Below are 14,582 nucleotides of genomic sequence, written 5' to 3'. Positions count from 1 at the left end.
ACATGTTTAATGCATTGGAAGCATCCCCAATGCATGAATGGACCAGAAAGAGAGAGGTAGTCGATGAGCAATTTCAGTGTGTTTAGTTTAAGAGGGTCTTAGCTGCACTGTCTGCTATTCTCTTCACCTCTTTCCCATTGCTTCTTCTCGCCCACGCTTCATAAGCACAGGCACCTCAGAGCAACACGAAAAAAGCTCTTCTCTCAAAAGAGATTTCACATACATTTGTTCCATGGCACAAACAACCTCTAAAATCTAAGGCCAGTTTGTTAGACTCAGATGAAGCCTGGTCCTGGCCTAAAAAATGTTTTTTTCATTTGTGCATGCTTTTTAGGCCAGGATTAGACTTAATCTGGGTCCGGGAAATTGGCCTTGTCTAATCAGGGACTTCATAGGTGGATAGATTAAGAAAAGTTAATATTAATTCATTAAAAGTCATTGCCTACGTATTCACAGCTATTCGTAAAATTGATGGTTTTCGGTCATGAGGCAATCATTGGTCCCCAACACAGTTTCATATAGAAATTGTGCTTCTACCACTCCACAATTCCACCTATGCATTTGGTTGCTCTATGAGGCTTCTAAGGTTCAGAGGCTTCTATGTAAAGGGTGTTGTCAAACAGCATGACACGCTACATCCTATGTGTTGAAAGGGATTTTAAGAGATTTTCTGGGGGCGATTGTTAACTCAAAATGGGTTTAAAAATTCCAACCCCTTCCCACACAAAATAAAACATTTCTGTGTTCCGAGTCCTTCACCACATCTTGCCATTTCTTCACAATTGCTTGAGTACAAGGCCTTACTGGTACCCTGTCAAAATTGGTGAAAGCCTACTCTTCTCAAGTTCAATTACAAAATAACTTATACATGGCCAAAATTGCAGAAAAAAGATTAATAAATGATTTCTTCCCCCAAAAAAGACATCAGCGCTTGTTCTCTCCCTTTTTCTCACACTTAAATGAATCCTCTTGCCGTTTCTTGACTTGTACTTACGATTTGTTGCTCAGAGTGTCTTTAACGCTAGCCAAGGAGTCAGGGATATCGGCTTTTTGTCGTGGACCCCCTTAACTATATTCCCACAGGTGAGTTGTGTGAAGGAGAGATGTGTATGGCTTGGCTGCTCTGTTGCTTTTTCATCCATCTGTTATTTCTACGTTTCCTATTGAAACCCCTCCCCCTCTGTGAAGTTCTTCAATTTGAGTTATGGTGAACTTTGAGTTTTTAACCACAGTTGCATGACTTTCTGAGTAGTTTAATTTAAGAACACTGTCGTTCTACCTCCATTCCCCTTTAGGAATCAACTATTCATTCAAGGTCCATTTGTTATGCTGTCTGCCCCGTGATAACTTTGTTCCCATTTCACGTGAAATTCAAGCTATCGAGTGATATGGACATTTGTGTGTTGCATGAGGGTTAATAACAATGACACTAATATGTTACATGTGGCTTTTGTATGAAAGGGTAGATGCCATGTAGCCTACTGTATGTGTCTAGTACTCTGGCCCCAATTTTGTAATTTACATTTGACATTTTAGTAATTTAGCAGATGCTCTTATCCAGAGCAACTTACAGTAGTGAGTGGATAATTTCTTTCTGATTTTTCCCATGCTAACATTCATCTCCCTTTTTAGTAGAAGTCTACCCATAACCACACATCTATGAAACAATTGAAACATATTTCAGGCTTGCACAGTATGAAGTGATACATTATTTTAGTTGATGCATTTAGTCATACCTTTAGTCGTCACACTTTTTGAGAACTTTGTGGCATTCAGGTGTTGCCAATGAAACCTGTCTTGTCCACTTTATGCCATCGAGACAGTATCAGCCCAACAACAACCTGTGCACTTGATGCTCATAGGGTGTCCTCGAAAAAAATCTGATAGTCATTGCTGCAGCATTGAAATATCAATTTGTAAGTCGCTCTGGATAAGAGCGTCTGCTAAATGACTTAAATGTAAATATATATATATATATATTTTTTTTTTTTTTTTTTTTTTTTTAACTTGGCAAGTCAGTTATGAACGGCCGGTTGTGATACAGCCCGGGATCAAATCAGGGTCTGTAGTGACGCCTCTAGCACTGAGATGCAGTGCCTTAGACTGTTACGCCACTCGGGAGCTATTGCTTTAGGTTTATGTCAACATTTGCTACAGAGAGTGAATGCTACTGGTTTTGTTGAACTGATAGCTCTTAGGACAGTACTGTAAAACTTTAATAGAAATTATGGGACTTTGATTATTTGATAACCTGAAACACTAGTCACGCTATATCGTCTCTCATAAGACACATACACACACACAGTTGTCAGGAATCAGGATGAAAATATGACATCAAATCAGACAAATCCATCACTACTCTTCCATTGACTGTAGTCTTCTAACCTAGCCTGATTGGTATTAACGCCTGTCAATTCCCACTTGCAGGAGGCAGGAGGCCAATCGGAGCAGAGTGTTAAGGAGGTGAGCTCCAGCGGCCGCCCCTCCCAAGAGGCCCCCTCCATGCAGGAGCAGGACAGGGTGGGGCAGGGCGGCGGCCCTGGGCTTTATAAGGTAGTGAAGACGGGTCCCTCAGGTCACAACATCAGAAGCTGTCCAAACCTTAGGGGTATCCCCATTGGAATGTTAGTACTTGGGAACACGGTCAAGGCAGTAGGCGAGGTACGCAACCCCCCCCTCCCCCGCACCAAAAAAAACGGAAAATAACAAATGTGATGTCTTAAATTACTTATTGTGATTGCCTTTAATTGATTCATTATCAATCTAGATTACTTAGTTACTATTTTGTAGTTCTTATACCCATTTGTTTTGTTTCACTCTTCTACTTTGAACTCTCTTTGCAAAACAGACAAGTTGTTGTAATGTCTTTTGTTTCCTCCCCCTTTTGCTTGTAAATTGGTTGACTTGTTTTGGATGTATGTACTTTACCATTGAAAGGGTGAATACATGAGATGCCTCTGGGTGTGGGTGTGTGCTCTGTCCTTTCTTTCAACATGTGCAGGCTCTTTTCTTTATAGAACACACTCCAGTGGCTACAGCATTTTTTATTTGTTTCCTTTTGCATTTATATATTTTTGTTCATTTTAATATATACTGAACAAAATATAAACACAACATGCAAAATGTCAACGGTTTTACTGAGTTACAGTTCATATAAGGAAATCAGTCAATTGAAATGAATTAATTAGGCCCTAATCTATGGATTTCAGATGACTGGGAAGGGGTGCAGCCATGGGAGGTCATAGGCCCACGCAGTTGGGAGCCAGGCCTAGCCTATCAGAATTAGTTTTTCCTCACAAAAGGGCTTTATTACAGACAGAAATACTCCTCAGTTCCATTAGCTGTCCGGGTGGCTGGTGTCACACGATCCCGCAGGTGAAGAAGATGAATTTGGATGTCCTGGGCTGGCGTGGTTACACTTGGTCTGCGGTTGAGGCCGGTTGGACATACTGCCAAATTCTCTATAATTACGTTGGAGGCATCAACGTAGAGAAACAGCTCTGGTTGACATTCCTGCAGTCAGCATATGCCAATTGCACGTTCCTTCAAAACTTGCGACATCTGTCGTGTTGTAACAAAACTGCACATTTTAGAGTGGCCTTTTATTGTCCCCAGCACCTGTGTAATGATCATGTTGTTTAATCAGCTTCTTGATATGCCACACCTGTCAGGTGGATGGATTATCTTGGCAAGGGAGAAATGCCCACTAACAGGGATGTAAAACCATTTCTGCAGAAAGGGAAATACGATTTTTGTGCATGTGGAACATTTCTGGGATCTGTTATTTCAGCTCATGAAACATGGGACCAACACTCCACTTTGCATTTATATTTTTTGTTCAGGATAGTTTATTTAAACTATATTAGTTTATTTATAATTTGAAACGGATTCAATATTTTCTGTTTGCAAAAAAAAAAGAAATCCTTCACTATTTTCTGACATTGGATTCTTGAAATGCTGAAGCCATACTGTACCTCAAATGAATCTTCTCTCTTACACCTTCTGTCCTCTTTTGTTTCTTGGTGGACTTTTTTAAAACTCTCTAAAATTCCTTGACCCGGAAGTGCTGAATGTTTCCTACTTCCTGCTTGACCTCTGATTGGGGATGTGGTGTTGTCATGCTGTTACTAGAATGCCCTCTCTGAACCAATGGCTCCCCAGCTCTTTCTCATTGAATCTTTCTTCGATTCCCCACATCCTATCTCCTCGTCTCCTTCTCAACATGCATTGGAAAAGATGGTCTGAGGGGAGGAACATTGATACTCCTCCAGTAGGGTTGAGAAGGTGGCAAGGAGATACTAAGCTACGAGGAATCATAGAAATACTCACTCAAGTCTCGCTCTCACTCTCTACGCAGTGCAACCTCTGCATTTATTAACATTTCCACTTTCCATTTGTGTCCGTCTGTCTAAAGTGATGATTTTTTCAGGACCTTTAGAAAACCAAGGCAAACATGAATTTACCTTTCAATATGATTCACTTTTAGAGTAAGTTGTTTAATTAATTATCTTTAGCCAGTGATCTCTGCAAAATGCTGCTTTTATGAGAAATATTATAGCTACAATGCCGTATTTAATTGTTCTGAAGGAATGATGTGCATTCATGTATAGGGGGATTGTATTGTATTTGAGAGAATGGTGCTGTGTGCGTGTGTGGACTGCAGCATTTGTGTGTGTGCGTATATAGGGATAAAGAGCATTGTGTTGTGCGTCAGGTGGTAAACACGGAGGGGACGTGGGTGCAGCTGGACAAAAACAGTGTGGTGGAGTTCTGCGAGAGCGACGAAGGAGAGGCCTGGTCTCTGGCCCGAGACCGTGGGGGAAACCAGTACCTACGCCATGAGGAAGGTAAGAGCCTTTTAACTTAACTTAATGCTTTTTACTCCTGTGTCCTGTATTGGGCTTGGCTGTACACATTTTTTTACCACAGCATGATTTTCAGGACCATCCATAAAAATAAAATAGAAATTTGGAGGTTCAGCCCCCCCTCGCGGGAGCTGCAGGGGTGTGTGCTATGCCACTGCTTATAATTAACTATACGTTAACTATCTAACTAATGGCTCCAGCTATGCTTTTGGTTTTCTAACTTGATAGCTAAGTCGCTAGCTTGCAAGTAGGGATGCACATTTCTGTCAATTTTGCTGCCGACTGACTGACCCTCATTTACCTGTCCAAAAAATTGTTAAATTGTTCCCAAACATTAAACACGTGACCAACAGAAAATACTATCAGAGATCTGTGCATATAATGATGAGATGCTTATGTTTCTGCCCTAACAATAGGAGTCGTCCCAAGGCGGGAAGGCAGGCGACAAGCTTAGGCCCCAAAAAAAGCCCATAGAAACTCATTGGGCTTATTTTGGAAAATGTGGGGAGAGTGAAACCTATCACTCTGATACTATGAGTGCATACAAGAACCGGACATTTTCATTAAGAGATTAATGAAAACATGCAAGAATAGCAAGCCTATCATCTTAGTCAAAAGGCCCAAAATGACATACCCAAATCTAACTGCCTGTAGCTAAGGACCTGAAGCAAGCATATGCATATTCTTGATACCATTTGAAAGGAAACACTTTGAAGTTTGTGGAAATTTGAAATGAATGTAGGAGAATATAACACATTAGATCTGGTAAAAGATAATTATTTGTATTTTTCATCTTTGAAATGCAAGAGAAAGGCGATCCTGTAGAGGTGCACATGTAAGTCCTGTAATGAAGCAGATAATAAAACACCATTTTCAAACATTTGCCCAAATGCATTAGCGGAAAACACTGTTGTAAACAGTGCAACTAATGCAAGTAGTTTCATATGTGACGGAGATTAAAATATTTGTTTGAAACTTAGAAAGAGTAGGAATCTTAGAGGAACAACTATGATGGGTTGCTAATATGACTAGGATTGTGCTTTTGGACAACGAAGGGAAGTTAATATGAAAACCAATAGAACAGGAGAGAAGTGCTGGTTATTGGCATGAGGAGGTTTTTATAAAATAGGTAAGCTATGCCTCATTATTTGAAGTAAACTCACAGCCACGCTCAAGGTCCTGAATGATATCATAACCGCCATCGATAAAAGACAGTACTGTGCAGCCGTCTTCATCGACCTGGCCAAGGCTTTCGACTCTGTCAATCACCGCATTCTTATCGGCAGACCCAACAGCCTTGGTTTCTCAAATGACTGCCTCGCCTGGTTCACCAACTGCTTCTCAGACAGAGTTCAGTGTGTCAAATCGGAAGTCCTGTTGTCCGGACCTCTGGCAGTCTCTATGGGGGTGCCACAGGGTTCAATTCTCGGGCCGACTCTTTTCTCTGTATATATCAATGATGTCGCTCTTGCTGCGGGTGATTCTTTGATCACCTCTACTCAGACGACACCATTCTGTATACTTTTGGATACTGTGTTAACAATCCTCCAGGCGATCTTCAATACCATCCAACTCTCCTTCCGTGGCCTCCAACTGCTCTTAAATGCAAGTAAAACTAAATGCATGCTCTTCAACCAATCGCTGTCCGCACCTGCCCGCCGGTCCAGCATCACTACTCGGGATGGTTCTGACTTAGAATATGTCAAATACCTAGGTGTTTGGTTAGACTGTAAACTCTCCTTCCAGACTCATATTCAGCATCTCCAATCCAAAATTAAATCTAGAATCGGCTTCCTATTTCGCAGCAAAGCCTCCTTCACTCATGCTGCCAAACATACCCTCGTAAAACTGACTATCCTACCGATCCTTGACTTCGGCGATGTCATTTACAAAATAGCCTCCAACACTCTACTCAGCAAACTGGATGCAGTGCCATCCGTTTTGTCACCAATGCCCCTTATACCACCCACCACTGCGACCTATATGCTCTCGTTGGCTGGTACTCGCTACATATTATTCACAAAATCCACTGGCTCCAGGTCATCTATAAGTCTTTGCTAGGTTAAGCTCTGCCTTATCTCAGCTCACTGGTCACCATAGCAGCACCCACCCCTAGCATGTGCTCCAGCAGGTATATTTCACTGGTCATCCCCAAAGCCAACACCTCCTTTGGCTGCCTTTCCTTCCAGTTCTCTGCTGCCAATGACTGGAAACAAATTGCAAAAATCACTGAAGCTTTAAGCATCAGCTGTCAGAGCAGCTTATCGATCACTGTACACAGCCCATCTGTAAATAGCCCATCCAACCAACTACCTACATCATCCCATATTTGTTTTTGTTTTTCTGCTCTTTTGCAGAATATAGACTGAAAAGCATGACGGGTCAAATGTATTTTCGAAGGTTAACCATTAACATTCCTACTTCAAAATCAAGCTTCTTGGTTACAGCATAGACAATCAATTCCATCTGGGTTCAGGATCCCTGCTGTATGCGTGCAACAAACTGCTAGGAGCCTTTTAAGATTGTTGTGTAACTTTGAGTTTGGTTGTCTGCCCTTGCAATTAGCAATGTTTGTTCGCGCTTGTTAGCATTTAGCTAGTGTCTGCCATGGAATTTCACTAGTAATTCGTTAGCCTTTGTTAGCATTTTTTCAATAAGGTCAAACATTTTGAATATAGATTACTTTCACATTTGGAAAGAAATAGTGCCCCTTGTGTGCACTGCCGGTAATACCGTATAGTTCCTGTAGCATAAAATATGGATACTGCCCAACCCTAGCCCGTATTCACAAAGTGTCTCAGAGTGCGAGTGCTGATCTTGGATCAGATTTACCGGTATCTGGACAGTTGTAAGATCCTAATTCTTTAGGCTGAACCAGCACTTGAGATAATATGTCTCTAAATTTAACTTTGGTGTTAATCAAGATAAATGGGAGAGTTGACCTAAAGAAAATTGAGTTGAGTATTTCGATCTCAAGTTGGGATTGGGTTCTCTCAGATCTCACTCATCTTAGTTTTGAAGTTACTTTAAGAATAGCCTGTCCGTCCAGTGTTTCCAGATTTTCTATTAAATATGCAATATGAGTGAAATAGTTTTCCTTCCAATTATTTTTTTTTAAGTAAGCTTTTCTGTGTTTTGAATTGTGTTCTGCGTACCCCAACAACAGAATGGTATGATAAACAGCTGATTAGCCAGCTTCGCCAATGAGACGACCTCTGCCAATGAGGAAATGGCAAGCTTTTTTTTTTTAACTGTCTGTTTGAAATAAGTTTATTTGTTAATTACATTTTTGCTTTAGCCACAAATATGAGGATATGAAGAGTCTGCAGCATTGTATGAGTTAACAGAATATATAAACTTTTAAAAGTTAGATTTTCACTGGACATAACATGGATATGAATGGATGTTTTGGTTGCTGTTGTTGGTGGAGCTAACGTGGTCCAGCTCTGTCTCCTCTCCCAACAGAACAAACCCTTCTGGAGCACGAGGCCCAGACCCCACCACCTAGCCCCTTCTCTGTCCAGGCCTTCAACAGGGCTACTGCAGCCAATGGGGCACAGGGCTTTGACTACGGTATCTCAAACAACAAAGGTGAGGCATGCCGGGGCACGTGGCTGGGCGGGAGAGGGATGCCTACACAGTTATACATGCACCTGTGGCTTGGTAGCTACAGCTGCTTCTGCTTTAGGAAAGTCCAGAACCTGGATCGTGGCTATGAGGCACAAAACTTAAGAAAATGGTCCAAGTGAAATGGGCAGGTAGTGTATCTATCCCAGCAGGAAATACTAGTTTTTGATTTCCGTTGCAAAGTGTTTTAAGACATGGTCTGTTGTGCGCCCAAATGAACAAAACCCAGGCTGCCTCACACCCAGGCTGCCTCACACGTAGGTCCCTAGCAACTGTCAATTCATTTAAAAAATATATATATACTTTGCAACTCTCCTTATAGCTCCTAATATGATAAGTTGTCTGACTAGTAATATTCTGACTTGATATACTCATGACATTGCCGGTGCAAGTCAGATTATTGGAGACACTTATTGTGCTAGTTATAGTTATGCAGTCATAACTCAAGTGAGGATGTCAAAAATATTTATCTAATTTCGCATTGGAGTAGTTTCCTTTTCCTGACAAACCTTGCGGGCTCTCGAGTAGCGCAGCATCTCAGTGCTAGTGCCGTCACTACAGACCCTGGTTCGATTCCAGCCTATGACACAACCGGCCGCAATTAGGATTCCCATAGGGCGGCGCACAATTGGCCCAGCGGTGTCAGGGTCAGAGTAGGCATTGTAAATAAGAAACTGACTTGCCTAGTTAAATACATTTTTTATTTTTTATTTTTTTATTCAGTGCCTTATTTTAACGTCCATGATACATTTTCACTTTGGGTACAACACGTATGATTGACTGACTAGGGAACTGCTGAGGAGATGCACAAGTCTCCACTCTCCACATACAGTTGCTCTTCATCAGTTCTTCTCTCACTGTCATTCTGCATCCACTGTCTTTTACTTCCTGTTTACTTCCTGCTTCTTATCTGACAATGTCCTGTGGGCTTCCTGGGTTTTCTTGAGCTGTGTTCAAATACCCATACTAACATACTGTATACTACATACAGTTGAAGTCGGAAGTTTACATACATTTAGGTTGTAGTCATTAAAACTCATTTTTCAACTACTCCACAAATTTCTTGTTAACAAACTATAGTTTTGGCAAGTCATTTAGGACATCTACTTTGTGCATGACACAAGTAACTTTTCCAACAATTGTTTACAGGCAGATTATTTAATTTATAATTCACTATATCACAATTCCAGTGGGTCAGAAGTTTACATACACTAAGTTGACCGTGCCTTTTAAAAGCTTGGAAAATTCCAGAAAATGATGTCATGGCTTTAGAAGCTTCTGATAGGCTAATTGACATAATTTGAGTCAATTGGAGGTGTACCTGTGGATGTATTTCAAGGCCTACCTTCAAACTTTCAAACATCATGGGGAAATCAAAAGAAATCAGCCAAGACCTCTTGTATACAATACAATTGTATAACTCCACAAGTCTGGTTCATCCTTGGGAGCAATTTCCAAACACCTGAAGGTACCACGTTCATCTGTACAAACATTAGTATGCAAGTATAAACACCATGGGACTACGCAGCCATCATACAGCTCAGGAAGGACACGTGTTCTGTCTCCTAGAGATGAACGTACTTTGGTGCGAGAAGTGCAATCAATCCCAGAACAACAGCAAAGGACCTTGTAAAGGTGCTGGAGAAAACAGGTACACAAGTATCTATATCCACAGTAAAACGAGTCCTATATCGACATAACCTGAAAGGCCGCTCAGCAAGGAAGAAGCCACTGCTCCAAAACCGTCATAAAAAAGCCAGACTACGGTTTGCAACTGCACATGGGGACTTTTTGAAGAAATGTCTTCTGGTCTGATGACACAAAAATAGATATGTTTGGCCAATGTGGGAAATTTCCTGTATTTACCAAATCATGAGAGCAAACCACACACAAGTCAGAGTTTATCACAAAGTCCATCTTTAATTATATGAGCTCCATCACAACCCTGTGACTCTCGGATCAATTCAGTGTCTATAAATGAATTCTCAGAGAGTTCCTTACACATTGCAACTGAGATCCTTTATAGCAAAGACACACATAGCCAGACAGCATTGGCCATAATTTATCGTTCAGCTTTGTCTCCTAAACTATGTACTTTTCTCAAACTCAGAACCTAAACAAATCCTCATATCAACAGGCATATTTCAAATCCACCCTATCTTGACAAGATCACAGAGACACATTGACTGGCACACAGACATTGTGGAGCCAAGAGATACACGCTTGACCTCTCCCCTCTCTCCGGCCCAAGTAACTTAGTCTTGACAGAGAACAGATGACTGCACAGTATTGCCACAGTATTATACAAAAATAAACATTCTGATGAGAAGTAACTTACAAACATATGGTGAATATAAAACATCTTACCTATGTTACAAACTAATTCGGATTATTCCCCAACACCATAATGTCCATCTTTATGTTTGGAGGAAAAAGGAGGAGGCTTGCAAGCTGAAGAATACCATCCCAACTGTGAAGCACGGGGGTGGCAGCATCGTGTTGTCTGGGTACTTTGCTGCAGGAGGGACTGGTGCACTTCACAAAATAGATAGCATCAAGACATCAGTCAGGAAGTTAAAGCTTGGTCGCAAATGGGTCTTCCAAATGGACAATGACCCCAAGCATACTTCCAAAATTGTGTCAAAATGGCTTAAGGACAACAAAGTCAAGGTATTGGAGTGGCCATCACAAAGCCCTGACCTCAAACCAATAGAAAATTAGTGGGCAGAACTGAAAAGGCGTGTGTGAGCAAGGTCTACAAACCTGACTCAAGTTACACCAGCTCTGTCAGAAGGAATGAGCCAACATTCACCCAACTTATTTGGAAAGATGGTGGAAGGCTACCCATAACTTTTGACCCAAGTTAAACAATTGAAAGGCAATGCTACCAAATACTAATTGAGTGTATGTAAACTTCTGACCCACTGGGAATATGATGAAAGAAATAAAAGCTGAAATAAATCATTCTCTCTACTATTATTCGGACCTTTCACATTCTTAAAATAAAGCGGTGATCCGTTTACTGTAAACGAACGGTACCTTTTCAGTTGAACGTACTATAGCTTCGCCTGTCTACCGAAAGTTGATGCTGTTGCTAAGCAAACTCTTGCTAGCTTTTTAGCATAACAAATGCTAAACATTTTATGATTTCGTTTGTGTTCATAAATTCAATCTGGAGTGCCAGAGTGCGCTCTGGGCGTTCATAAATCCAGAGTGTTGTCAGATTGTCCGTTGATAAATTCGGAGCTTTCAGAGTGCACATTGGAAACTGACAGAGGAGTAGGGTTGATCCGAGCGTGCAATGGCAGTCAAGTGCCCAAGCTAACTGGCTAACGTTGGCTAGCTACTTCCAGACACAAATGAGACAGAGAACACCTCACTCTGACCATTTTACTCGCTTTAGCAGAGCTGGTTAAGCTGTTTTCATGTTATCTAGAGCATTGTGACTGTAACTGTATTGTAATTATTTTTTTGTCAATGTTTACTGATACTGGCCATATTCAACAGGTGTTGAGCATTCGTAAATTCATCAGTTCTGCGCGAAAGTGCTCTGAAATCAGGGTAGATAGCCAGAATGAACAAAGTCCATTGAAACACACAACGACTAATCCACTTAGCTAAGAATGGTGTGAATATTGAAGTCCGTACATGTTGGGTAGTTAGTTATATAGCAGATACTTAATAATACTGCCTGGCAAGTTTGATATATTAGTAGCCAACTAACATTAGGTAGCTAGCTAACATATCGGTATTTATTGCTGTAATACTATGCGGTTCGTAAGGATAATGTAGCTAACAAATTTTCAAACAACATAACGTGTAACTTAACTTATTTGAAAAGTCAATACTTTATTACATTTGCCAAACATTTTCTTACATTTTTTCATAATTAGTTAAAGCAATGAATTTGAAAGTGTTGACCAACGAGAAAATCTCTATCTTCCATATGCCCATGTCAGGCCCAGAGCTTCTTTTTCTACTAAAGTGCATCTCTGCTTGGTCCTTGAGAGAGACTGGGAAGCGTAGAAATCTGGTCTCCATTCCTTGCTTTTCTTCTACAGAAGCACTCCTAGTCCATAGGAAGACGTATCGGCTTAGACATCTCTTTGTTTGGGTCGTACAGGGCTAACACGGGTGTGGATGTCAGCTCCTCCTTCAGCTCTTTGAAGGCTCTGGCTTAGTTGGCCCCTCGGTACCAGTTGTTTTTCTTTGAGAATAGGTCTCTGAGAGGTTTGTCCTTTTCAGCTGAGGGATGAACATTCCCCAGCTCTGCAGCTCGCTGACGTTGGATGGCGCTGCCATCTCCTTGACAGCCTCTGTCTTTTCGGTCGTGCTGTACTCCTTTGTCCGAGATATTGTGGCTCAGGAACTTCACTTCCTGCTTTGACAGGTCACATTTGTCCATGTTCAGAGTTAAGCCGACTTTTTCCATCTTCTGAAATGTGGCATGAAGTCTTGCATTATGCTTCTCCTGTGTTTGGCCCCAGATTAACACATTATCCATGTGACAGACCACAATTTCCAGCCCTTTAGTGACCTGTCACCAAGTGTTAAGTTGCTGAAGTTGTAACGTCCGAAAGGTGTGATGAAGGTTGTTAGCATAACTGACTCCTCCGCTAGCGGGATCTGCAAGAAGCACAAGTTCGCATCAAGCTTGCTGAAGATCTTTCTCCCGGCTAGTGAGCCAAGGGGTCTGTTCGACAGTGGGAAGTATATTTTTCTCTAAACACTGACTCTTTGAGACAAGTGAAATCGATGCATGTCCGCACTTCTCTGTTCTTCTTGGGACAACCACCATGCTGGCGCACCAGTCCTTGGGCCCCCCCACTCTGGTGACAACCTTGAACCCTTACCTGCTTTCTAGCTCTTTCTAGACTTTTGGCATCAATGTCATAGGAATCCGTCATGGAGTGAGTAGGGCTCTGTGCAGGATTTCAGCTCGATGGTATATAGTTGTTGTACTGTGCCAAAACCAGCTTTGGATAGCTTTCTTTCAGTGTCTGTAAATCAGTGCTGTCAAGTCGATCAACTAGCTCAAGCTTTGTGTCATAGCTGGTCTTCCTAGTAAAGCTGTGTGTAAATCGCTGATGACCTACACATCCTCCAGTGTAACCTTTTCTCCCTTTTGTAGAACTACACTTGTGATGCTCTTCCTTAGCGGAGGTTTTGTTGATTTTTTTTTTAGCAGAGCTGGCTTGCTGGTTCCTGCAAAAATGTCATTGAACACATTGTCTGGGATAAAAGTCACATCGGCACCAGTGTCTATTTTGAATTTCACATTTCTGTCCATCACTTGAATCATCCATGGGTCGCCTCCTGCTGTTATTGTTCCTAGGAAAATGCTATGATCCACCTTTTGAAACTTGTTTACAGGGTCACACACTACTTCACATACTACTTCGTTAGCTGCACACGGTGCAGGGCTTTTGCCACGGTTTCGACACTTTGGGTGCTATTTGCCATTAGCATTACCATGGCTAGCTTTCTCATGCTGGAATATCTGTTTCCACTAATACTGGCTGCCTTTTTGCATAACTCTATCCACTGAGCATGCCTCTTTTGTTGTTACTATGTCACCTTGCAGGTGACTTTGCTGCTTCCGTTCTGACAGGCGCATGTTTGCTGCTAGTCCAACAGATAGCCTATCTCTAATTGGCTTATGCAAAAGTCCAGAGTTCCAATGCTCTGCTAGGGCATATAAGGCAGTGACAAAATAATCCACTTTCTTTTTATCCTCTCTGCAAGTTAAAGTGGACTTTCTCATAGTTCATGTTCTTTTTCACAATAAAGACTGCTTGATATCCATCTCTTACTTTGTTGTTGCTTGAGTTTGTTTTGGTTTAGACACCTCCAAAATGTCATCTGCTTCATGTATCTTTATGAAGGCACATTTCTTGCTAGCTTGACATTGCTTCACATTACACGCCACATAAGAGAGATGCTTTCCTCATGAACCCCTACATTTCTACAGGCCCTCATTAGCATATGGCCAATAAGGATGCAATATGCAAAGACAGCACAATATCTAGGGTGATATCATTTTGTACAACCCCTTAAAATTCGTTCGCTGGTCAGGATGAGTCCTAAATC

General features: G+C 41.5%; 1 protein-coding gene across 1 annotated transcript in view; it reads left to right on the top strand.

Annotated features, from left to right (window-relative positions):
- LOC115107163 (E3 ubiquitin-protein ligase MYCBP2) overlaps positions 1 to 14,582 on the top strand; it is a 310,312-nt gene that overhangs the window by 218,748 nt on the left and 76,982 nt on the right. The window contains 2 exon segments of the mRNA XM_029630721.2: positions 4,715 to 4,847; positions 8,331 to 8,456. Coding sequence (XP_029486581.2) covers positions 4,715 to 4,847; positions 8,331 to 8,456 — 259 coding nt within the window.

This window comes from Oncorhynchus nerka, linkage group LG3, assembly GCF_034236695.1.
Source record: "Oncorhynchus nerka isolate Pitt River linkage group LG3, Oner_Uvic_2.0, whole genome shotgun sequence".
In the NCBI taxonomy this organism is placed as follows: Eukaryota; Metazoa; Chordata; class Actinopteri; order Salmoniformes; family Salmonidae; genus Oncorhynchus; species Oncorhynchus nerka.
Note: the sequence above shows the minus strand (reverse complement) of the source record. Positions and strands in the feature narration are given on the sequence as shown.